The following is a 25,285-nucleotide window of genomic DNA, read 5'->3' as shown; positions in this document are numbered from 1 at the left end:
CAAACCATTGATATCAAGTGGACCAATTTGTTCCATCCCCTTCCCTCTAGTGTTTGCATAGGTAAAGAAATCTTTGCTGTTTTTCTTTGAATCCTTTGCCAAAGATTTCTCGTAACCTGCCATCGCTTGCCTGACCTCCTTTTTGACTTGATTACAGACTAGTTTATATCTACCATAGGCTTCTGGTAACATCACAGTTGGCCCCACTGTACAGAATTTAAACACTGTCTGAGATCACTGTAGTCACCTTTACGAAAACAAAAACCCCTCCATTTAGCTTTGATGGTAGTTACATCTTTAAGTAAATCCCAAATCAATACTGTTATCACTGACACTTGGTGGTTCTTTTAACTGCAGATTCTTAATGCACTGCTAATAATCACATTAAGAGTATTACTCCCTTCTGTTGGTCTCTAACATGCTGTTGTAGAAAACAGTCATCCAACGAATCCATAGAAATCTTGCTAGTCTGTGAGTGACCAACCCACAAGTTCCAGTCAAAATCTGGAATGTTAAATTCCCCCATTATAAGACATTCTGATTTACTGGCCCACTATTTCTCTGCACAACTGTTCATTGTACTCATCAGAGTCATTAGACCTATAACACACTCCTACTCTCATTTTTCCTTTCCCAATGATTATGTCACACCAAACTGACTCAACATTGCACCGTCCACCCATGTCAACTGGATGCATTTCCTTAGATTTCATGTGTTTCTTAACTAATAACATAACCCCTCCTCCCTTCCTACCCTGTCTATCCTTTCTGTAGACATTGTACTCCCCAAATTCTAATTCTGCACTGCTTATCTGTGTGGCACCATGTCTCTGATATCCCAACAATATCTGCCTTTGATGTCTTGATTAGCACTTCAAATTCATTTACTATACTTCTAGCACTGGTGTACATGCAAGTATACATGCACTTGTTCTTACTCTGAGTTACCCTAACATAGCCAATGTATTTACTTGTTCCATGATGACTCCCAGCAGCTCTTGAAATCCCCAGCAACTTGCTCCCTAGGCTGCTACTCATTACAACAGAAGCAGTGCAAGAATCACTTTTGCCTCTGCCTGTGGCTACTGATAACCTTTTAGTCTGTTAATCCCCCCCCAAGCTAGCAGTTTTCCGACCCACCTAACACTGCCTCGATAGCATCAGCAAATATTTTTACACCCTTTCTATATAAGTGTACCCCATCCCTGTAGAAGCAGTTTCTTCTGTTAGCAAGCACAGACCATGCTGAAAAAAATTCTACTCCATGAGCCTTGCACAGTCTCTCCAGGGCCGAATTGATTGACAAGGCTCTCATCATATACTCCCTCCTATCGTGCCTGGGCAGAAACACAGACACTTTCAAATTTAACCCAAACTCGCAACTTTTTTTCAACACTGACCTGTACTTGTTAAGTAAATCTGCAGCTCTCTTACTCTTAAGGTCATTAGTGCCAACATGTACAACCTTTTGTGCCCTTAAAAGATGATATCTACTCTACAACATCATCAACGTTTGCCACTTGTAGACACACTCTGGTCTTATTTCACCTATCCTCTTTTCACAATATATTTCATAGCCGAGTGGTCAGGAGCGAGAATGCATAGTGCGCGTTCCTTGAGTGGACCGGGGTTCAAGCCCGTGACTACTAAATACGATAAATATTTGTATTGACGATTTATTGTAAAAACTCTACTGACTTGGTTGTCGTGCCAGAGTATAAACAGAAAAAAATTTCCTTGATAACAGAGTCACTGACAACAACAACTAGCTCCTGTGGGACCAGTGCATCCTGTCTTGGAAGGTTGCTGCTCTGTTACACGATGATTAAATGCAAGCTCTGGCATTGATGTGGGCAGGTAAGAGCTCGATGGGCCCAATTTAATTTCTTCCAGGACATCCGTCCTGTTTTTCCAGCTGTCATAAAGGCCCATAACAATGCTGAGTTGGTACCTAATATCCTCACACTCCTTACATCGAGCACACACAAAGATATACCCCCTTGGTAATATCAAGTCCCATTCCTAGTAGCTCTGCAAACATCAAGCAAGCCATACATCTCATAAGGCAGTGATTCGGAGGACAACTGCACCCCCCCCCCTGTTCTTCCCAGAGCCACAGCACTCCCACCAGCTTGAACCCTTTGCTTTGCTGCTCTGGTCTGAGGCATAATTTTCGTTCAAATTCAATATAATTAAAAATACTTCACTAAACAAATATGTTTAATGCAGTAATAACACTATGCACTGGTTATGCTATGAAGTTTATGTTACTTATTATATATAATTAAAATTCCAATGTTCTTATCGATATATCAGTTACACAAAAATAATACTACCACGCTGACAGTTTGCGTTATACGTATTAGGCCATATCATTATGCTTGAAAGTTAAATTAATTATAAGATATAACAAATTTATCTAACTAATGCCAACCTAAGTGATTTGAATGTTAGCAGTACCTATTTACAACAATTAAAAAAATCTGAATTCTTCTACCACTCTATAACTATAACAATGGTGGTAAGACTTGAATGATACAAAGGTTCTACGTATATTAAGTAGTAACCTACAAAATCTCTAGCTAAATTAAAAAATAAAATGAGCATGACTAGGATTATAAAGCTGCTTACAGAGTACAATTTAATATGGAAATTATGTCAATAAAACAGCAAAATCCTTCAAAAACTTGTCATTTCTTGTATCTGCAAATTCTTTGACTAGCATATGGATACACTTCACTTCTCCATGCATTCCATCTCTTCCCATCCATTCTGCCAGCATCTACAAGGACTCGATAGGTTTCTTCAAAAGGCATCTGAAGAGTCTGTTCCCTACCAAAGAACAATCAGCCTCATCACATAAAGATTACTGATGGTTCATCAATGAAGGACACAAACACTTTTGCACTTATTTTCCTGTAAGTGCACAAAACAAAACTAATATTATTTTCATCTTATCAGTCGATGCCAGATTGTTTGTTTGTTTGGTTTGGATTTTATTGGCGCATTAGCAACTAGGGCTATAATGCGCCAAGACCAGGTAATTTGTAAAAATTTAACATCTCAGTGACCTAGTTAATTAGTCACCATGTCCAGATCTAATAATAAATATATAAAAAGATAAATCAATAAAAGAAATAACAACAACATATAAATTTTAAATACGATTAAAAACCTTTATTGCTTTCAAAAAGCTAAAAATCGCAGACACATTGTCATTGTCGGATAAAATCTGACTGAGTGTATAAGGCTCAGTCAGATGATTAAAAGCGGTAAAACGGGTGCTGCTAAAATCTGGACAGTCAATTAAAAGGTGTCTGATCGTTAAAATTGTGCCACAGGACTCACACATAGGAGGGTCATCAGCCCTCAGCAAAAACGAATGAGTTAAATGAGTGTGTCCTATGCAGGTCCGGGCAAGAACAACTTCCTCCTTACGATTCCTGCGCAGACTAGACTGCCACGGTTCAATAACAGGCTTTATACGATATAATTTATTCGCAGTCTGTCTATTCCACGAATCCTGCCATTGGGAATATATCTTTTTGTGTATTATTTGCCTGTAGTCTGTATACGGGACTGACAGGCAGCGGTTATTATTGGGAATTGCTGATTTGGCTGCGGCATCAGCCAAATCATTTCCCCTAATCCCAATGTGGCTGGGAATCCAGCAGAAGCGGATATCATATTCACGTCCAAGGAGGAAGTGAATCTTCTGCTGAATACTAGACAGAACTGGATGAGGATTATATCTCACAGATATTAAAGCCTGTAACACGCTGAGAGAATCGGAATATAAAATGAACCGTTGGTATTGGCATTCACTAATGTGATCCAAGGCTAACTCTATAGCATGCAGCTCTGCAGTAAATATACTGCATTCAGAGGGAATCTGCTCCGATGTAGTGCTGTCTGTAAAGACAGCAGCAGATCCCACATATGATTCCGACTTCGAACCGTCTGTGTAAACTGGCGCGAAGTCAGAATGTTTAGCTCGGTGTGCTGAATAAAGCTGCAGGTAGACAGACGATGGAGTGACCGACTTTCCCCAATTTCTGAGGGACAAGTCACATGTTGGAACACGAGCATGCCAGGGTGGAAGGGGTTGCTTTGGTGTTTGGGCAACCTTGTCTACCTTAATATTAAGTTCTTTGAGTAGCTCTTGGAGACGAATACCAAAAGGACGATTGGCAGTCTTACGGGTGTTGTACAAATTTTCCCATCGTGGCTCAAAAACGAATGGCCACGTAGGATGGTCTGGCAGGGATTTCAGTTTTAAGGCGTACTTTAGAGACAACTGCTTACGTCGAAGTGATAACGGTGGTTCGTTTGCTTCAACATATAAGCTCTGGACGGGAGATGTTCGAAATGCTCCAATAGCGATACGGAGAGCCTGATGATGGACAGGATCCAGCCATCGAAGTACACTGTCTCTGGCCGAATTGTATACCAGGGACCCGTAATCCAGTCTGGATCGTACGAGTGCATGATAGATGCGTAGTAGGGTGCATCGATCCGCACCCCAAGATGTTGAGGAAAGAGAGTGCAGAATATTCAGCCCTCTTGTGCACTTTGTGCGGAGTTGACGGATGTGATCCAGAAAGGTCAGCTTTTTATCGAATACGAGTCCCAAGAATTTTGTGTCCGCTGCTACTGGAATTGCATTTTGTCCAAGCTTTAATTCAGGTTCAGGATGAAGATTACGCTTACGACAAAAGTGTACGCAAACGGTCTTCTCCGGCGAGAACCTGAAGCCATTAGCAAGAGCCCAGGAGTTGAGGCGATCAATAGCTTTCTGCAGTTGTCTTTCAATAACCCTCATGTTGCATGACTGACAAAATATGCTAAAGTCATCAACATAGAGGGCACTGTTTACAGTTGGAGGGAGTTGTTCTGTGACGGAATTTACTTTGATGGCAAAAAGCGTGACACTTAATACTGATCCTTGTGGTACTCCCTCCTCTTGACTGAAGGAACGAGAGAGTGAGGATCCCACACGAACTTGGAAAGATCGATTGGCTAAAAAGTTTTTAATAAAAATGGGGAGTTGCCCCCTAAGGCCAAGGATATGCATATCTTTTAAGATGCCAAATCTCCAAGTTGTGTCATACGCTTTCTCCATGTCAAAGAACACCGACACCAAGTGTTCGCATTTTAGGAAAGCATCCCGGATGGATGTTTCCAGTCTAATAAGATGGTCCAAAGTGGGCCGGTTCCTTCGGAAGCCGCACTGGATTTTGGAGAGAATGTCGTTTGATTCTAAGTACCATATTAAACGAGAATTAACCATTCTCTACAGGATTTTGCACAGACAGCTAGTCAGAGCAATAGGACGATAATTGGTGGTGACTTTTGGATCCTTTCCTGGCTTAGGAAAGGCAAGAACGATTGCCTTTCGCCAGGAGTCCGGAAACTGCCCTTCAGTAAAGATTCTGTTATACAGAAGGAGCAGGCAATCCATAGATTTTGATGAAAGATGTTTAACCATTTCATAATGGATGCCATCTGGTCCAACGGCACTTGCTTTGGAAAGAGCGAGGGCTCTTTTCAGTTCCAGAATAGTGAAATCCCCGTTGTAGGGATAAATGCTCTTAGATTTAAAGTTAAGTGCCTGTTTTTTGATTTTATATTTCAGGACCAGGAACTCTGGGGAATACGAAGATGTTGCAGAGATGTTAGAGAATTTTTCCCCAAGAGAATTGGCTATTGCAGTTGGATCTGCAATAGCGCATCCATTATAATCTAGGATTGCCGAAGGGTGGGATGTATATTTTACCTTCATTTTCCGGATTTTATCCCAGACTACCTTAGAATTGGTAGCCTGGTTAATAGATGAGGTAAAACGGATCCATGATTCCTTTTGACTCTGACGACGGATATATCGTGCTTTGGCTCGTGCACGTTTAAAGGCTATAAGGTTGGTCCTGGTAGGATATCGGTGGAATATCCCCCACGCTTTGTTTTGAGCCTTTTTTGCTGCTGTGCATTGTGAATTCCACCAAGGTTTGGGAAATGGTGGAAACCGGGCAGATGTTTTTGGAACGGCATTCACAGCTGCTTGGACAATATTTTCTGTGATGTACTTAACTGCATCATTGATAGGCTCTTGACTGACTGTGCTAAGATCAAAATATGCCTGATGTTGGAAGGCAGTCCAGTCAGCCTGATCAATCTTCCACCGTGGTAACCTGAAGAGAAGACATGGTCTCCCACTGTATAACGAGGTTATCACGGGGAAGTGATCACTTCCGTATGGATTCTCCTCCACTTCCCAAGTGAGTGAAGGGAGTAGAGAAGGGGGCAGATAGAGAGATAAATGGCAGAAAAAGTACGGGTAGGCATGTTGAAGAAGGTGTTTGTTCCAGTATTTAGAAGGGAAAGGTCATTGTCATTGAGCATACGCTCTATGACTCGTCCCCTTCTGTTGATGTTAGCACTACCCCACAGGGTGTTATGTCCGTTAAAATCCCCGAGAAGTAAGAAAGGGGGAGGCAGCTGCATTAGAAGATCATCAAGGTCTGCCTGGGAGATGTCAGTCCCAGGTGGCAAATGGATGGAGCACACAGTTAATAAAAATCCCACTGAAAGGCGAATTGCAACAGCCTCTATGCTGGTTGTAATTAGCAAGGGCTGCATTGGGGTCTGGTTACCCACAAGGATAACCACTCCCCCATGTACAGAGCCATCCGCAATTCTATCCTTTCGAAAAAATGTGATGTTGTGCATGGTGGGATCATCATTTGCCTTTAGATATGTCTCCTGCAAGCAAAAGCAAACTGGCTCGTGCTTTTGCAGGAGGGCCTTGATGTCATCAATATTTCGCCGGAATCCACGACAATTCCACTGTAGGAATTTAGCCATTATTTTGGCTTGGTGGGTCCATCAGGCGGCTTCCGAGGTGCTGAGGGCTTACTTCTATCAGTCTTGGATTTATCTTTTTTGAGGAAGAATGGACGCTGTCCCGTGTCCATTTCTTCCTCCGCAAAGAGTTCCAAGACTGAATCTTCGGGTACCTCCTTCTGCTCGACATCCATCTTTTCTTGGGTACTAGGGAGGAGTTCCCCTTTCTTATTCTTTTCTTTCATAATTAACTTTGTTACTTGTGGAGCATTAGGAGGTACCGATATAGGAGTGGCAGCTGATTGGTCCTTTTGTGCAGGTTTTTGAGAACTTAAGAGGTACCGCGCGATGGGAGTGAAAGACTCCTTTGGAGGAATGGTCATGTCTGTCTGAGTTCCGACGGAACATCTCCCTGCTACCTTCTGGGCGTAGGTAGGTTTGTTGATATTCAGGAGTTTGACCGATTTCCTTGCCTCCCGGTATGATATATTTAGCTCTACCTTCAGCCGTTGAATTTCTTTTTCTTCTTTCCACCTCTGGAATGCTCGAGAGTAGGCCGGGTGTTCGCCTTCACAGTTAATACAGGTGGGTTTTGCGGCTGAACATGCTGTTGTTTCGTGGTCCTTTGCACCGCATCGAGCGCATGCAAGGACTCCACGGCAGGCCATTTGAGAATGTCCATACTTCTGGCATTTAAAACACCGTAAAGGGTTCGGAACGTATGGATGCACTGAACAGTTGATGTATCCAGCTTTAATCTCGTCAGGAGGTTTAGGAGAGTTAAAAGTCAGGATAACGCTCCTGGTTTTAACAATTTTTCCATCCCTTCGCGCAGTAATTCTCTTGACGGCAGTAATTCCCTGTGGTTTTAATTCGAAGCAGATTTCCTCCTCGGTTACGTCAAGAAGGTCCCACTCCGAAATGACACCTCTCGATGAATTGAGTGTTCTGTGTGGTGTCACTGTTATAGGGATTCCTCCGATTGATGTTACTCGGAGTAGATGTTCAGACTGCCTGTCATTTTTTGTTTCAATCAAGAGGTCCCCAGAACGGAGCCTCTTAACTGACTTGGGTGAACCTGCTAACCCATCCAACCCTTTTTAGATAAAAAAGGGTGACATTTTTCCAATCGGTTTTTCACTGGTTGAGTGCATAATTAGGAACCTTGGAATAGGCCCTGATGATATTTCTGTTCGCTGCCTCTTTGTAGCTATAATGCTATCTGAATCTATATCAATGTTTTCAGATAGGGACCGGGTTGGGGCCTCTGAAGAATTTAGTTTATCAGGATTCATAGAGATTTTTATATGGTTCAGTGCCCGGGCTCCCCACCCACCACGGAGCCCAAAGGGACGCCCACTACCCGGCATGCAATAAATGCGCTCGGGAGCGGGACACCAGGGCTACCCAGACACTATACCCGCACCGGCGCCAGCCTGAATCCTGTCCCTCGGACCATGAGGGTAGGGGCGTGGCATTTTTTTTTTTTTTTTTTGATTTGGTAGTTGTTGGCGCATCGGCTTCTGTGGCCATATTGCACCTCCCAAGGTTTTTGCAGTACTTTGATCCAAGCCCGAGGCGGGAATCGAACCCGCAACCTTGGGGTTGCCGGGCAGGTACTTTACCCACTCAGCTAGCCCGGTCGGCGGGCGTGGCATTGACACGGTTGACCCTCGCAGGCGAGCCTACTAGCCGATTGATCCTAGCCGGGCCTTCCAGGACCACCCGTCTTGTCGAAGCAGGGGCCAAAGTGGTGTATTGAAGCTGGGCCCCTCAACCACCAGGATCCCACTTTGCAAATTTCCACGGGTCGCAGCGCACGGCAAACACGCCGGATTCCATTGATGTAAGCCTGGAACCTAGGCTGTGGGCGTTGGATCCCAGTGATGCTAGTCTGGAAGTCCAGCAGCGTCACTGGGAGGTCCCCTCACCACGTACAGGTGCCCATGTCGAGGGATCGATGCCAGAAACAACTATTCTGACCAGCAGTTCTGCTCTGTGATCAGCCGCAACATGCAGCTCTTTATTCTGACATTTCTATTCTGTGTAGCTTTTGACTTCACATCAACAGTGCACAATTTACTTCTTGTCTCAGCAAAACCAATCCCTGCTCTGCTTTCATGTATGTAATTGTTTAGCAAATGAGTTAAAATGTATGTAATTGTTTAGCTTTACCTCAGGTGTGCCTTGATTCATCAACGCACACCTAATGGTTCAATGATGGTCCTGATGGAAATACAGCAAAAAACTGAAGTTGGCTGATTCTCACCTTTCACATGCCACCTCATTATTATGATTGCCATTTTAACTGTTATGTAAATAATTACTAACATAACTTAGCAAAGTTAGGTTAGTAATTATTTACATCCTTTATCTTTCTATTAAGCCCACATTCTCTATTAGCCACTATCAGCATTTTGAAACTCCAAAATACAATTTCTAAATTTTTCTTATTTACATTACAAAAAATATTAATTAAAAGCAATGTCCAGTGGTATCTTAGTTAAATCAATAGAAGAACTTAAAATATTTTCAACTTACCAACAAATGCACAAACACAGCAGCAAATGGACTAGCAGGAACTGGTTCGGTGCGGTACATCTCATAAAGAAGAAATATAGCAGCTAAACGTTGAGTAGGATTAGGCAATAAGTCTGACTGCTGCAATAGCATTACCTATAATTAGAGAGAAATCTATAAATTTATCTTATCTCTATTTCAAAAAAAAAAAAAAAAAACATTGACAGCCATCAATATTTTACTTTGCTGATTAAAATCAATCAACAAAAGCAATCATTATTATTCACTGTTGATAAAGTTGTGGGGAACTATATTTATAACTGTGTGGGCCTCAGATTCTCAGGTGGTGAGAATACAGAACTAGCCAAACATAACACTGCATTGCACAAAGCAAAATAAAAATATTTATCTGATGAAATTAGGATTAGTATACAAGGTGACCCTCTCTTGGTATCTACTTCAAGTACCTCAAAAGTAAATCTTAAAAAGTCTTGCAAATGTTCATCTGTCATTTTTGATCGATGCTTGGATTTTATATATTTCATTTTTGAATATCGGTAAGTGCTACCAAAAATAGAAATTATTCTTCTTGCTAATTTTTTTTAATTCTGGAAATTTGTTTTCTGTAAAAGTATTATAAAAGTTAATTAATGTTTCATTTTTCAATAATGTTTTCAGGTTATCGTTACTTTAAAGATCTATGATTTCTAATTGTAGATCTTTACCTATTTGTGAAACATTTATATCAAATGGATTGGATTCTGAAATAACGTAAATAAGTTTCTATTGTTTTCGAAATCAACAAATGCTTCCATCAATAATTCAAGATTTCGGACAATATTGTCGGTAGAAAAATCACAATTGGGCATATTATTATATAAACTTTCGAATGCAAAAAAATGGGAAAAATTATTTTGTTCAATTTAATTTTTAAATAATTCTTATTTTGTCTGAAATGCTTTAATATTGTAGTACAAGTCATTTACAAGTTGATCGTGACTTTGGAGTTTTTTATTCAATGTATTCAAATGTTCACAAATATCTATTAAAAATGTAAGTTTCCATAACAATTTAGAGTCTGTTAGTTCTGGGAATGATTTTAATTTTTCGTTCATAATTATGTCTATTTCGGTTCTGAGTTGAAAAAATCTTTTTTTAACACATTACCGCGACTCAACCATTGTACCTCCAAATGGTACAACAAATCGCCATATTCACTTTCGATTTGCTCAAAGAAAATTTTAAACTGACGATGGTTCAGGCCATTTTTGCGTATAAAATTCGTAATACTAATTATAGTCGACATGATTGAGTTCAAAGACAAAAATGTACCGCACAACAATTGCTGGTGAATAACACAATGAAATTGCATAGGTCTTTCGATGTTTTTGGAATCAAAATATTTATTAATATGGCTTTTACTCTTTGAAAAGAGTAAAAGTTTTTTTGGAAAAGAAAAGACGGTTTCCAAAAAAGATTTCTATAGAATAAATTTCGACGAGGCGGATGAAATCGTCTCGAGGGCCGGATTAAATCATCTGGCAAGCCGGATCCGGCCGGCAGGCTGTAGTTTGGGGACCCCTGTTCTAAATAATGAGAAAGAAGAGGTTTTATGTTGCTGTTTCCAAGTAATTCTCTTCAAATAGTATACAGTGACTGAGGATGCTCGTCTCCAACAAATGAAAAACCAGATTTGATATAACCATCAACGTATTTCATTCTCTTGATATTTGTTTTTGAAGGCCCAGGTACTTCCTTGACATGCTGCACCATGTGTGAATTTAAAATGGATAACTGAAATTCATATGCTTGATCAGAATATTTTGGTAAAAATTTGCAACACTAACACAAGCTGTATGCATCAAATTCTCATTTTGTATTTCAACGTTAGTCTTCCTAACACTTCCAGTTTTCAACTGACAATGTATGAAAACATACAAACCAAACTTAAATTAACTTGTATACACTTATTTGATGTTAATGAGCAATCATATAAATGTAGAATGCACTGTTGCATATGTCTGTAACACAAAAATAGCTCAATCTACCGAATGGGAGATTAACTGCACTATTATTCATACTATGCATACACTGTACTTTCCAGACCATAAGAGTTTTCTTTCTGGAAAATTCTGCCTAAAATTCCCCTGCATCTTACGGTCCGAAAGCATACCAGGTGCATGCAGTAAAAATTTTTTAAGATAAGACTGTATATTGTCCTTACCTAGTATATACGAGTGAGTATTTACATGTCTCACAAGAAATTTTCCCTTATTCCCAAAAAGCTTTTGTCTAAAAACCCAAGGTCTTTCAAGAAATGTGGATTTAGATGTTACCGAAGATGGTACCCTCTTTGAAAAGAGTAAAAGTATAAACTGTAACATCAGCAATGAAGGGTGTGGCTGCAACGATTTTTTGGGATTATATGATGAGTAAATTTATTTTACACTGATATTTTGTTTAGTAAGCCTCCATAGCCGAGTGGGCAGGAGCGGGAGTGCAGTAGCGCACGCTCTTTGAGTAGATCGGGGTTAAAGCCCCTGACTGCTGAATATGGTCGATCTGCCAACCCGCACTGGACCAGCGTGGCAGATTATGGTCCATTTCCCTCAGCATGAATTGTTGAGGAGGCTTCCATCCTGCAGTGAGTTGATAATGGCTGCACTTTACTTTTTTTTTAAGTACTTGTGAATTTTGTGTTTCTAATGCATGCAATAAAATATTTTTCATCAATGGGACAAAAGAAGTAACCCCTGCTAAAATCTGAATATTTTTGCATTTCAAAGCCTTTTTTATGTCAGAAAAAATAAATATAAATAAAACAATCAACAATATCAGGAGTTAACCCTTTCCAGATTTCTGAAACCCAGTCCTGTAGAACTCAAACTAGTAAACTGAACAGATTGTCAACTACTGTAGAAAGATTATAAAATATTTCAGCAAAATCATGAAACAGTGCAATTATAATTATAGTCTCTCTCATTTTGAGAAACTTTTCCAAGTTATATATATTGTATTTAGTTATAATATATATATATATATATATATATACTTGTTTCCAATAGTTCGATTTTCTTAAATACTGGTGTTTTTTACATATAGGTATTATTGTTAATACAATACTGGTCTTTAAGCTAGCCTTATCTCGGTTATCTTAATTTCCCATGGCCTATACATTTAGGATTTAGAAGCTTATTGCGTATTGCTAAAGAAATTTTCATGATAATTATTGATGAAAAATTTTTTTATATATTTGTAGCAATATGCAATTATCAATACTATTTTATAACTATATAATATTATTTATACTTTTTTATACATTTTTGTATTACATCACGTGGACGTCAATCCCCTACTTCATCGGGGGCTTTGAGTGGATTGACGGCCCATTTGATGTAATGCATTTTTTACTTACTCGTTTCTGTTTGTATCTATCACAGCTTTGCTATTTTATTTAATTCTAGATTCTAAGGTTCTTTTTAAAATTTTTTTTTTTTTTTTTGAACTTATGTTTATATTATTCTTCTTAATTGTTGTTAGTTAAATTAGTATTAATTATAAATTAAATTAATTTTTTATAATCTCTACAGCAACTGTGATAGAATACACAAAGCCCAACGGGTAAGTATTTTATATTGCAACACTACTACTTACTTGATGTGTTCGGTGGAGGTCGTAGAGTCGAAAAGGGAATTTACCGCCTTTAATTTGTTTTTATGGATGGCTATTTTTATGGCGCAGTCGCATTAACATTTCACTGTGTGCTGATGGCGCACTGGCCGAAGTCCCAGATTTTCAAGCGAATGCCTATTATGGTGGTTTGTTGTTAGGTCGATGAATTTATGTTAACTTTCTGTGGTTTGTATTAACTAGTGGATTAAATTCCTTTATTTACATGTGTATTTACATTATTTTTACATTTGTTTTATGCCTTACCTCAGACTGTGCCGGTACCCGCTTTTCCAAGGCGTAACAGCACGTGTTTGTCCAGAGGCAAAGCTATATACATATATACAGCCTCTTACTATGGGTTTTTGTTGGGGGGTTCAATTTTGGCAATAGGTTGTAGTGCAGTCAGGCGACGAGCCTCGCCTGAGTGCAATAAACCATATAAACATGGGGATACTCTTCTGAGTAATTACTATTTTATTTTTAGATGGTTTTTGATGAATGTATGTGGGTCTACATTGGGGTGGTGTTTTCTAATATTTGCGAATATGGCAGTTTTTATGTGATATCTACTGTATTGTTTGGGTATTTTGTTTCTATCCAGTGTTTTGATGAGTTTTTGTATTGCTATATTTCCACTATTTATATTGTTGCATATTTTTAATAGTCTGTTTGTTTGATTTCTTATGGTATTACCATGTATATGTTTTGCTATGTTACTTTCCCAGTGTGTGAGTTTTATTGTTTCGAAATTAAAATGGTCTTTTATCATAGTGATGTGTATATATTTTGTCTGGGTGGATGGCAATTTCGCTGTCTAAGTAGACAGCTTTTTGGTTGTTGTCCGGATTTGTACATTCAATTTTTAGGTATGCTGGGTAAGTGTTCTTTGCTATATTTATAAAGTTTTCATGGTTGATCACGAGTAGGTCATCTATATATCGGTAGAATTTTATATTGTCCGTGATGTTACTTTCATAATGGTGCAGGTAGAGGTTAGCTATGGCACATGAACTGCTGGAGCCCATAGCTATCCCCCTGCATTGCATATATGTTTTGCCTCCCATTAGAATGTAGTTGCCTTTGACACTGATTTTTGTTGTTTTTTGCATTGTAGTATGTTGTGATATTTTTGGTAATATATCTGTAGTACTTCTATTAGGTTGTCGTGTGCTATGCTTGTAAAGAGGTTTTTGAAGTCATATGTGTTTATACTTTTAATATTATTGTTTTGTTTTTTTAAGTCGTTCAAATATTCTTTGTTGTTGTTGATAATTCTGGTGTTTTTGATTTCTTTGGTGATGTTTTTTAATTTATCTTCCATGATCTTACTGGTATACTTGATATAGCTGTTTTTGCCTGAAGTAATGAATCTTTTTCCCGTAGGCATCTTGTGATATTTTGGAATCCAGTATATGTAGGGGTACTGCATCCTGTCTATTTTAATTTTAAGTTTTTTATGCACGGCCAATATTTTTTTGCTGATGCTGTTTGAGTTAGCGTCTATGTACTTGTATGTTTCATTGTCATGCAATTTCTCTTTAATGGCTTCTATGTAGAATCTTTTGCAAATGATACTGAATATTATTGTTTGCTTTGTCGGTTCTAGTGATAACAAATTTGTTTTGTATTTCTTTGATTTTATTGTTGATAGTTTTTAAATTTAAGTGCTTGTTATTTTTATTATGTTTTTGTATTGTTATGTTTTCCCTGAAACGGTCTAATATGTTTTCAGTATTGGCATTTATCCAACATTGGAATGATTCTATGGGTTCACTGTTTTTGTATGCTGCTTTGAATGCAAATTGTAACAGATCTGTGTATATTGATTTTTTTATATAATCCAACCTAATTGGGGTGTTGGTACATTGAATTTTGTACCCCTTTTCCTTGTTTCTCTTAGTGTTTTGTCTTCGATAATATTGAGGTCTCCTGTTACTATATGATTGTAATGTGTATTGATGAATTTTTTATATCTACTTTCCTGATAGTGACATGGTTGTTCTCCTTCATTCATTTTATCAATGGTGTTTTTGTAATTGCAGATGGTTAGTCCTATTGGCTTGGTGTATCTGTATCTAATATTTATTTGCGTGCTTTTGATGGGTAGGTAACATTTGTTATTATTAATGATATCACTTATATTAACTGTGTCGTATAAACGGTTTTGGTATTTTATTATGCAGTACTCTTTTTTAGTGCGTTCATTGAAGTTTATGCCTACTCTGAATTTAAATATGTCTTCAAGTATATTGTTGAGGTGTATGTTCTGGGTTTTTTGCCTTTGGTATATTTTGCTAAGTGCTCTAAGTTTGCTTATTTTAATAGAGAATAGTGTGTTGTGTACATTTTTGATGTTTATGGGGTTTGTGTCCCATTCTGTTAATAGTTTTTCGAAATCATTGATATTTATTGGTATTTTGCTGTTGTTTTTATTGTATTCCTGTAATTTTCCGTTTTTAATCCCGTTATATTGCCAGTTTTTGCTGATCTGGAAGATGTTGTAAGTACATGTTTCGGGGCTGGTGAATGCGAAGTTCCTTCCGTTGAATCGATTGTTTAATCCATAAGGATATAGGGATTTATATAATAGAATGAACAGAAAAGAACAGAAAATGAACAGAAATCAACAGAAAAAGCTAGAAAGAAATTAAATAAAACTGCTATATTAGCATATTAAAAATAAAATACAAAATGAACCATCATAAAAAATTCCTACCTATAGGTATTACGGGACATACATAAAGGGCCTTAAATTAATAATAAAATGCACAATAAATAACAACATGGACGCTAAGATAAATAAGAATAACATGCCGTACGGGTATCACAACATAAATGGCACCCCGGGACCGAAAATGACCACGCGGGACCCATCTCTTCATAACAATGGTCACTTAGCATACAATGCCGCCACACCACTAGGGAGAAAAGAAACCAATAACCGAAACGTCTAAACAATGAAAATATCGGGCTACACACACAACAAATAAAACAACTCAAATTCAAAAAATGCAACAGCAAACTCTGTAAAACCTGTCCCTACATGCACAACATACACCATCTAAATTCTAAAGAAGCACCAACATTCTGTCACACCAAAAATGTAATCTACCTAATTACATGCGGGATATGTGGGATACAATACATCGGACAAACAAGTACAGAGCTCCACCTTCGGATGAACCTTCACAGATCACAAATAAACAGATTTGATGAAAACGCTGCAACAGACGTCCAACAAAACAGGACAGACAAATACAATAACGAAATCGAATACAGACATTTCAAAATGCATGACTTCGCCAACATATCCATTGCCATTCTGACCATTATCGATAACAACACACAAAGAGGAATCATGGAAAATATGTTCATTCTATTAGATAAATCCCTATATCCTTATGGATTAAACAATCGATTCAACAGAAGGAACTTCGCATTCACCAGCCCCGAAACATGTACTTACAACATCTTCCAGATCAGCAAAAACTGGCAATATAACGGGATTAAAAACGGAAAATTACAGGAATACAATAAAAACAACAGCAAAATACCAATAAATATCAATGATTTCGAAAAACTTAACAGAATGGGACACAAACCCCATAAACATCAAAAATGTACACAACACACTATTCTCTATTAAAATAAGCAAACTTAGAGCACTTAGCAAAATATACCAAAGGCAAAAAACCCAGAACATACACCTCAACAATATACTTGAAGACATATTTAAATTCAGAATAGGCATAAACTTCAATGAACGCACTAAAAAAAGAGTACTGCATAATAAAATACCAAAACCGTTTATACGACACAGTTAATATAAGTGATATCATTAATAATAACAAATGTTACCTATCCATCAAAAGAAACACAAATAAATATTAGATATAGATACACCAAGCCAATAGGACTAACCATCTGCAATTACAAAAACACCATTGATAAAATGAATGAAGGAGAACAACCATGTCACTATCAGGAAAGTAGATATAAAAAATTCATCAATACACATTACAATCATATAGTAACAGGAGACCTCAATATCATCGAAGACACAACACTAAGAGAAACAAAATTCAATGTACCAACACCCCAATTAGGTTGGATTATATAAAAAATCAATATACACAGATCTGTTACAATTTGCATTCAAAGCCGCATACAAAAACAATGAACCCATAGAATCATTCCAATGTTGGATAAATGCCAATACTGAAAACATATTAGACCGTTTCAGGGAAAACATAACAATACAAAAACATAATAAAAATAACAAGCACTTAAATTTAAAAACTATCAACAATAAAATCAAAGAAATACAAAACAAATTTGTTATCACTAGAACCGACAAAGCAAACAATAATTTCAGTATCATTTGCAAAAGATTCTACATAGAAGCCATTAAAGAGAAATTGCATGACAATGAAACATACAAGGTACATAGACGCTAACTCAAACAGCATCAGCAAAAAAATATTGGCCGTGCATAAAAAACTTAAAATTAAAATAGACAGGATGCAGTACCTCTACATATACTGGATTCCAAAATATCACAAGATGCCTACGGGAAAAAGATTCATTACTTCAGGCAAAAACAGCTATATCAAGTATACCAGTAAGATCATGGAAGATAAATTAAAAAACATCACCAAAGAAATCAAAAACACCAGAATTATCAACAACAACAAAGAATATTTGGACAACTTAAAAAAACAAAACAATAATATTAAAAGTATAAACACATACGACTTCAAAAACCTCTTTACAAGCATAGCACACAACAACCTAATAGAAGTACTACAGATATATTACCAAAAATATCACAACATACTACAATGCAAAAAACAACAAAAATCAGTGTCAAAGGCAACTACATTCTAATGGGAGGCAAAACATATATATGCAATGCACGGGGATAACTATGGGCTCCAGCAGTTCATGCGCCATAGCTAACCTCTACCTGCACCATTATGAAAGTAACATCACGGACAATATAAAATTCTACCGATATATAGATGACCTACTCGTGATCAACCATGAAAACTTTATAAATGTAGCAAAGAACACTTACCCAGCAGACCTAAAAATTGAATGTACAAATCCGGACAACAACCAAAAAGCTGTCTATTTAGACAGTGAAATTGCCATCCACCCAGACAAAATATATACACATCACTATGATAAAAGAGACCATTTTAATTTCGAAACAATAAAACTCACACACTGGGAAAGTAACATAGCAAAACATATACATGGTAATACCATAAGAAATCAAACAAACAGACTATTAAAAATATGCAACAATATAAATAGCGGAAATATAGCAATACAAAAACTCATCAAAACACTGGATAGAAACAAAATACCCAAACAATACAGTAGATATCACATAAAAACTGCCATATAAGCAAATATTAGAAAACACCACCCCAATGTAGACCCACATACATTCATCAAAAACCATCTAAAAATAAAATAGTAATTACTCAGAAGAGTATCCCCATGTTTATATGGTTTATTGCACTCAGGCGAGGCTCGTCGCCTGACTGCACTACAACCTATTGCCAAAATTGAACCCCCCAACAAAAACCCATAGTAAGAGGCTGTATATATGTATATAGCTTTGCCTCTGGTCAAACACGTGCTGTTACGCCTTGGAAAAGCGGTACCGGCACAGTCTGAGGTAAGGCATAAAACAAATGTAAAAATAATGTAAATACACATGTAAATAAAGGAATTTAATCCACTAGTTAATACAAACCACAGAAAGTTAACATAAATTCATCGACCTAACAACAAACCACCATAATAGGCATTCGCTTGAAAATCGGGGACTTCGGCCAATGCGCCATCAGCACACAGTGAAATGTTAATGCGACTGCGCCATAAAAATAGCCATCCATAAAAACAAATTAAAGGCGGTAAATTCCCTTTTCGACTCTACGACCTCCACTGAACACATCAAGTAAGTAGTAGTATTGCAATATAAAATACTTACCCGTTGGGCTTTGTGTATTCTATCACAGTTGCTGTAGAGATTATAAAAAATTAATTTAATTTATAATTAATACTAATTTAACTAACAACAATTAAGAAGAATAATATAAACATAAGTTCAAAAAAAAAAAAAAAATATTTTAAAAAGAACCTTAGAATCTAGAATTAAATAAAATAGCAAAGCTGTGATAGATACAAACAGAAACGAGTAAGTAAAAAATGCATTACATCGAATGGGCAGTCAATCCACTCAAAGCCCCCGATGACGTAGGGGATTGACGTCCACGTGATGTAATACAAAAATGTATAAAAAAGTATAAATAATATTATATAGTTATAAAATAGTATTGATAATTGCATATTGCTACAAATATATAAAAAAATTTTTCATCAATAATTATCATGAAAATTTCTTTAGCAATACGCAATAAGCTTCTAAATCCTAAATGTATAGGCCATGGGAAATTAAGATAACCGAGATAAGGCTAGCTTAAAGACCAGTATTGTATTAACAATAATACCTATATGTAAAAAACACCAGTATTTAAGAAAATCGAACTATTGGAAACGAATATACACTGGCACGTATAATGTTCAATTGGCCAACATGGTGAAAAACAATGGCATTAACGATGCACAAAAGACGGATTAAACCACAATAGAATGATAATACAAAAGAATAATAATATATATATATATATATATATATATCTTAATATCTTGTTAATATCTTGTACAAGTTTTATTGCCATCAGGAAACTGAGATATATATATATATTTAGTTAATATATATATATATACAGGGTGTTTCAGTTAAACGTTTCAGAACTTCTAAGAGGGGTAGGGTACATCCTGACAACTCGAAATCATATAGCAATGTGGGGTCGGAAATGCTTTCCTGAAGCGGTGTTGCACACAGAAGCACCATAAAAAGAAAAGAGACCGTAAGTGAGAAATCGTTTTAATAATACGTGAAAAGAAGCAAAAGGTACATGGATTAAAGTAAGTGTCCGAAGTTTCTTCCACGGGCTACAATGCACGCCTCACATCTCCGACGCATGGACATCCGAACATTCTGGAATACTCCAGGCGAATTTCGAATTTCTTCGGCAGCTACTGCGATTCTTGCAACCAGCTCCTCTGCATTGTCAACAGGGGTGTCATAAACTAGCGATTTCATATGACCCCAGAAATAAAAATCAAGACATGATAGGTCGGGTGACCGACCAGGCCAACGCACGGGACCACCACGTCCGATCCACTGTTGACCAAATGTGACATCCAGGTAGTTACGAACATCTCCGCTATAATGGGCAGGGGCTCCATCGTGTTGGAACCACATTGTCTGTTGCGTCGATGCAGAAATCTGTTCATCTCTCAAAAGTTGTGGCAATACTTGCTGCAGAAAGATCAAGTAGATAGGTCCGGTTAGATGACACGATAACAGGTAAGGTCCGATGAGGTGATCTCCCATAATACCGGCCCATACATTGACCGAAAATCGAATCTGTGCTGCACGACGTCGTATTGCATGCGGGTTCTCGACCGCCCAGATATGGTCGTTATGCGTGTTGAAAATTCCTTCCCTTGTGAAGGATGCCTCATCGGAAAACAACACTTCAGCAGGAAAAAGGGGATTTGTAGCACATTTTCCAAGGTACCACTGTGCGAAAGCAATACGAGGTTGAAGAAACTTCGAACACTTACCTTTTGCTTCTTTTCATGTATTATTAAAACGATTTCTCACTTACGGTCTCTTTTCTTTTTATGGTGCTTCTGTGTACAACACCGCTTCAGGAAAGCATTTCCGACCCCACATTGCTATATGATTTCGAGTTGTCAGGATGTACCCTACCCCTCTTAGAAGTTCTGAAACGTTTAACTGAAACACCCTGTATATATATATATATATATATATATATATATAACTATATACAACAGGAAATAGTTATATATAGTTATAACTATTTCCTGTTGTATATAGTTATATAGCTATATACAACAGGAAAGTCTGCCATCGTTTCTCAAAGCAATAAGTTTCCTGATGGCAATAAAACTTGTACAAGATGACTATATATATATATAACTATATACAACAGGAAAGTCTGCCATCATTTCTCAAAGCAATAAGTTTCCTGATGGCAATAAAACTTGTACAAGATGACCAGACAGTTCTTTAACAAAATCGAACTCTTAGCCATAATTATGAGAGCATCTCTGCATTCAGAGAAGGTACCTATGTACTGGAGGTGCACATGTAACCCCAGTTCACAAAGGAGAATCAAAAGGTGATGAGAGTAATTACAGACCTGTTAGCTTAAATTCTGTTCCAGGGAAAATAATGGAGTCACTGGATAAAGAAGAAATTATAATACAGTCACAGCATGGATTTGTTAAGGGACAGTCTTCTCTAACCAATCTGATATGTTACTAACAAAGGAACTAGATGCAAAAAATAATTTTGATATCATATACAGTAGATTCCGGTTATTTGACCCACCGGTTAATCAGGGCAGCCGTTTATTTGGGACAAATCTTAAAGAACAGAACCTAATCATGAAAATAGCCATGGTTTTCTTTGCTTAATTGGGACAACATGCCATTTAATTGGGGCAGGAGACTGCAGCACCCAGTTGTTAATGAAACCAACAATGGCTTTGGTTTAGGGAGGCATGCACTTCAATCCACAATGACAAGCAGCATTTCAACGATAGACAAGGACAATTCAGCTGGGGCACGCTTATTTCAGCACCATTTGTGCTTCCTTTCCCCCACCCCCTTCCTTACATGGAAGTGAAGGGATTATTTCTGCTAGCAAAACAACCACTTAATTTTGCCTGGGCCGCTTCTTAATGTAATGACATTCCCATTGTCGATGTCTGTTGAAGATTTTGTGTTTCTTAAACTGTCATGAACCTCATAAAGTCATTACCCTAAGAAGAAGAAGCCCGTGCAAATTTAAGCGAATGTTTACTGATGCAGTACTGTAATGAAATTCATTTATATTTTCAAGAGTTGTAATTCTCACAAAGACAGAAACCACTGCGTAGTTTCCAAAGAGGGTGAGGGTTGTTAAAAAAGGGCATGTCAGTTGTTAAAAATTTACCAGCACACCACTGTCCCCAGCACTTCTAGTTGTTGCACATGAAAGAATCATCACTCCTCTCTCTCTCTCTCTCTCTCTCTCTCTCTCTCTCTCTCTCTCTCTCTCTCTCTCTCTCTCTCACAGTAGTGTAGAGATTTTTCTGTGCTGTGATTTTTGATAATTTTTTATTTTAATTTTATAAAATTGCGGACCCTTAACAAGATGCTACGTAAAGATTTGTCACTAGCCAAAAAAATTACCTTACTGGACTAAATAAAAGGCCATCTGCCCAATATCAGTCATCGCAGTTTGGCGAAGATAACTGGAGTACCAAAATCTACAATTGCATGCTTGATACACCAGCAAGATAAACTGCAAGAAGAATGGACATGTGATGAAAAGCAGGAGAAACATCCCAAAAACAAATGTCAAGGTAAGGATCCTGACGCTGAGGATGCCCTAAATCAATGCTTCTTCATTGTAACTGAAAGAGGTATGTAGGCATGAGATTAAATTCTAGAAAGCACACGGCAAAAAAAGATAGTGCTGATGCTGTAAGTGCAGAAGAATGGAAATTCAAGAAACTACCCATCTTACTTCAGAAACTTTGTGCAGATATCTATAGTGCTGATGAAACAGGCCTGTTTTATTATGCCATGCCAGATGGTTCTCTATGCCACAGTCATGTAACACTGTTTGATTCAAAGAAAGCAATGGATTGCATAATTGTGTTATGTCGTTCAAACATTAACATTAGTAGAAGCATACAATGCAAAAAAGCAAGCTTATGCAGCATCATCCAAAAAAAAAAAAAAAATTTCCCATTTCACCCCTCCATTCGTTCAAAATGCCTGTCCATCTCAGCCTTAAATTTACTTAGGCAATCAACTTCCACAACAAAAGATGGAAGTCTGTTCCACCAATCAACCACCCGCTGGCTAAAGGCAATTTTTCCCGCACATCTTTTCTACAACTGTCTTTCCTCAATTACGCCCCCGCAGGTTCTTAATCTGAGCAAGAGGAAGAATCCCATCAGTATTCAGCTTTCTCAGCCCATTAAAGGCCTTAGCACCTCAATCAGATCACCTTGCAGATGCCTACTCTAAAGGTGCTGCAATTTGCAGAACTTAATTGCCTTCCTTGGTAGGAGCACCTCTTTGTTCCCCTCACCAACCTTGCTGCCCTTCTTTGTACTCGTTCTAGCAACTCTACATCTTTCCTAAAATGAGGCCTCCAGGCCTGTACACAGTACTCTAGGTGTGGCCTGACCATTGCCTTGTATAACGGGATAATCACATCCCTGTCCCTGCTAGCAAAATTTCTATATATCATTGACAAGACTCCATGACCTGCCCTGACAGCTCATCTGCACTGCTCAGCAAACTTCATATTTGATTGCACAATTACCCCTAGGTGTTTTTCATTCTCTACCACCCTGAGTGTAGTACCACACAGTTGGTACATTTCTCTTGGGTTATTGCTACCCATATGCAGTACTTTGCATTTGTCAATGTTAAACTTCCGTTGCCACTTCTCAGCCGATTTGCCAACCTATCTAGATCCAGTTGGACTAGCATACTGTCTTTACTGTTGTTAACAACCCTGCCAACCTTTGTATCATCTGTAAACTTGGACATTAATCCTGATATACCTTTATCAATATCATTGATGAATACACAAAACAACAATGGGCCCAACGCTGAACCCTGGGGAACCCAGGGGCTCACATCTGGTGAGTATGGGCTTGGCACACCCAGGGTCCTGAGCTGGATATCATCTTTCTTCTCTTTCTTGGTGATTCCCTTTTATTTCTAAAACTCTCTCTCTGTCTCTCGCTTGCCTGGTACAGCATAAGCCTCAGGCTTCTTTGTACTATATGGCTAATAATAATAATAATAATAAAACACTAATAACATTTGTCCACAAAGAGCAGTGTCCAATGATTACCACTCTCTGTCATCTCTCACTCAACCATTCCTTTATCCATTTTTTGTAGCAACTTACCCTTAATGCCATACCTCTCCAATTTGTACAGCAGTCTCCCATGTGCAACAGCTTTCCTGAAATCCAAGAATATGATATTAAAATTATTTTTGGCATTCAGTTCCTTTGTGACCACATCATAGTATCCAATCAAATTGGTCAGACAAGACTGCCCTTAACAAACCCGTTCTGTGTCTTAACTATTACTGAATCTTGTCTAGATGATCCTGCAATGCTTCTACAACCAGTGACTCCATTATTTTCCCCGGAACACAAGTTACACTAACAGGTCTACAGTTACTTGTGTCACCTTTAGAACCCCCTTTATGAATTGATGATACATTTGCACACATCCAGTCCATGAGGACCTCCCTTGAGTCCAAGGAAAAGGAAGCTCTCATAATTATCACTAAGGGTTTGCTTACTTCCTTTGCTGCCTCCTTTAACTGGATAGATCCCATCCACCCCAGGTGTCTTCCTTAGGCTTAACTTCTACAATTTCTCCTCCACTTTCTCTCAGTTATTACAAAATCACTTAGCTCCCTGTTACAGTTTGATAAACATCTGGCATTCCCTTCATTGAATAATTCCTTATGTTTGAATGTAGATGCAAAATACTCATTCAATTTATTAGCTACCTGAGCACAATCATCAATAGCCAACGCATCTATGTTAAGTGGTCCAATCCAATTCATCCCTTTCCTTCTAGAGTTTACATAAGTAAAAAACTCTTTGTTGTTTTTCTTTGCATCCTTTGCCAAAGATTTCTCGTAATCTGCCGTCACCTGCCTAACCTCCGTCACCTCCTCTATGACTTGATTCCAGACAAGCTTATATCTGTCATAAGCTTCTGTGTCACCTGATAATTTATATACATCCCATACATATTTCTTCTCTGTTACGAGCCTCATTAATTCATCTGACATCTATTTAGGCCTGAACCTTGAACAGTATTTCTTGTTTGTTATTTGGTTTTTAGGAACATTAGCAACTAAGGCCATATTGCTCCGGGGATATGCGGTGGTCATTCCCTAACCGTTCCGCATCCTCAGTATTTGGTGGTCATGGGCTCGAACCCTGGTCTAATCAAGAAGCGTGTGCTACGTACTGCTGCTCCTACCCACCTGGCTACGGAGACACCACAGTATTTCTTAGTTGGAATGAAAAGCCTAGTAGCCTCTA

The 25,285-nt window shown here is 37.9% G+C and overlaps 1 protein-coding gene across 1 annotated transcript in view; it reads right to left on the bottom strand.

Moving 5' to 3' along the window:
* The window catches only part of Not11 (CCR4-NOT transcription complex subunit 11), a 103,475-nt gene that overhangs the window by 69,251 nt on the left and 8,939 nt on the right, over nt 1–25,285 (bottom strand). Inside the window, exon 3 of the mRNA XM_090377247.1 lies at nt 9,382–9,516. Within this exon, the coding sequence (XP_090233373.1) occupies nt 9,382–9,516 (135 nt within the window). The remainder of the gene's footprint in view (nt 1–9,381; nt 9,517–25,285) is intronic.

This window comes from Mastigoproctus giganteus, chromosome 7 (assembly GCF_048544385.1).
Source record: "Mastigoproctus giganteus isolate SK-2022 chromosome 7, ASM4854438v1, whole genome shotgun sequence".
Lineage (NCBI taxonomy): Eukaryota > Metazoa > Arthropoda > Arachnida > Uropygi > Thelyphonidae > Mastigoproctus > Mastigoproctus giganteus.
Note: the sequence above shows the minus strand (reverse complement) of the source record. Positions and strands in the feature narration are given on the sequence as shown.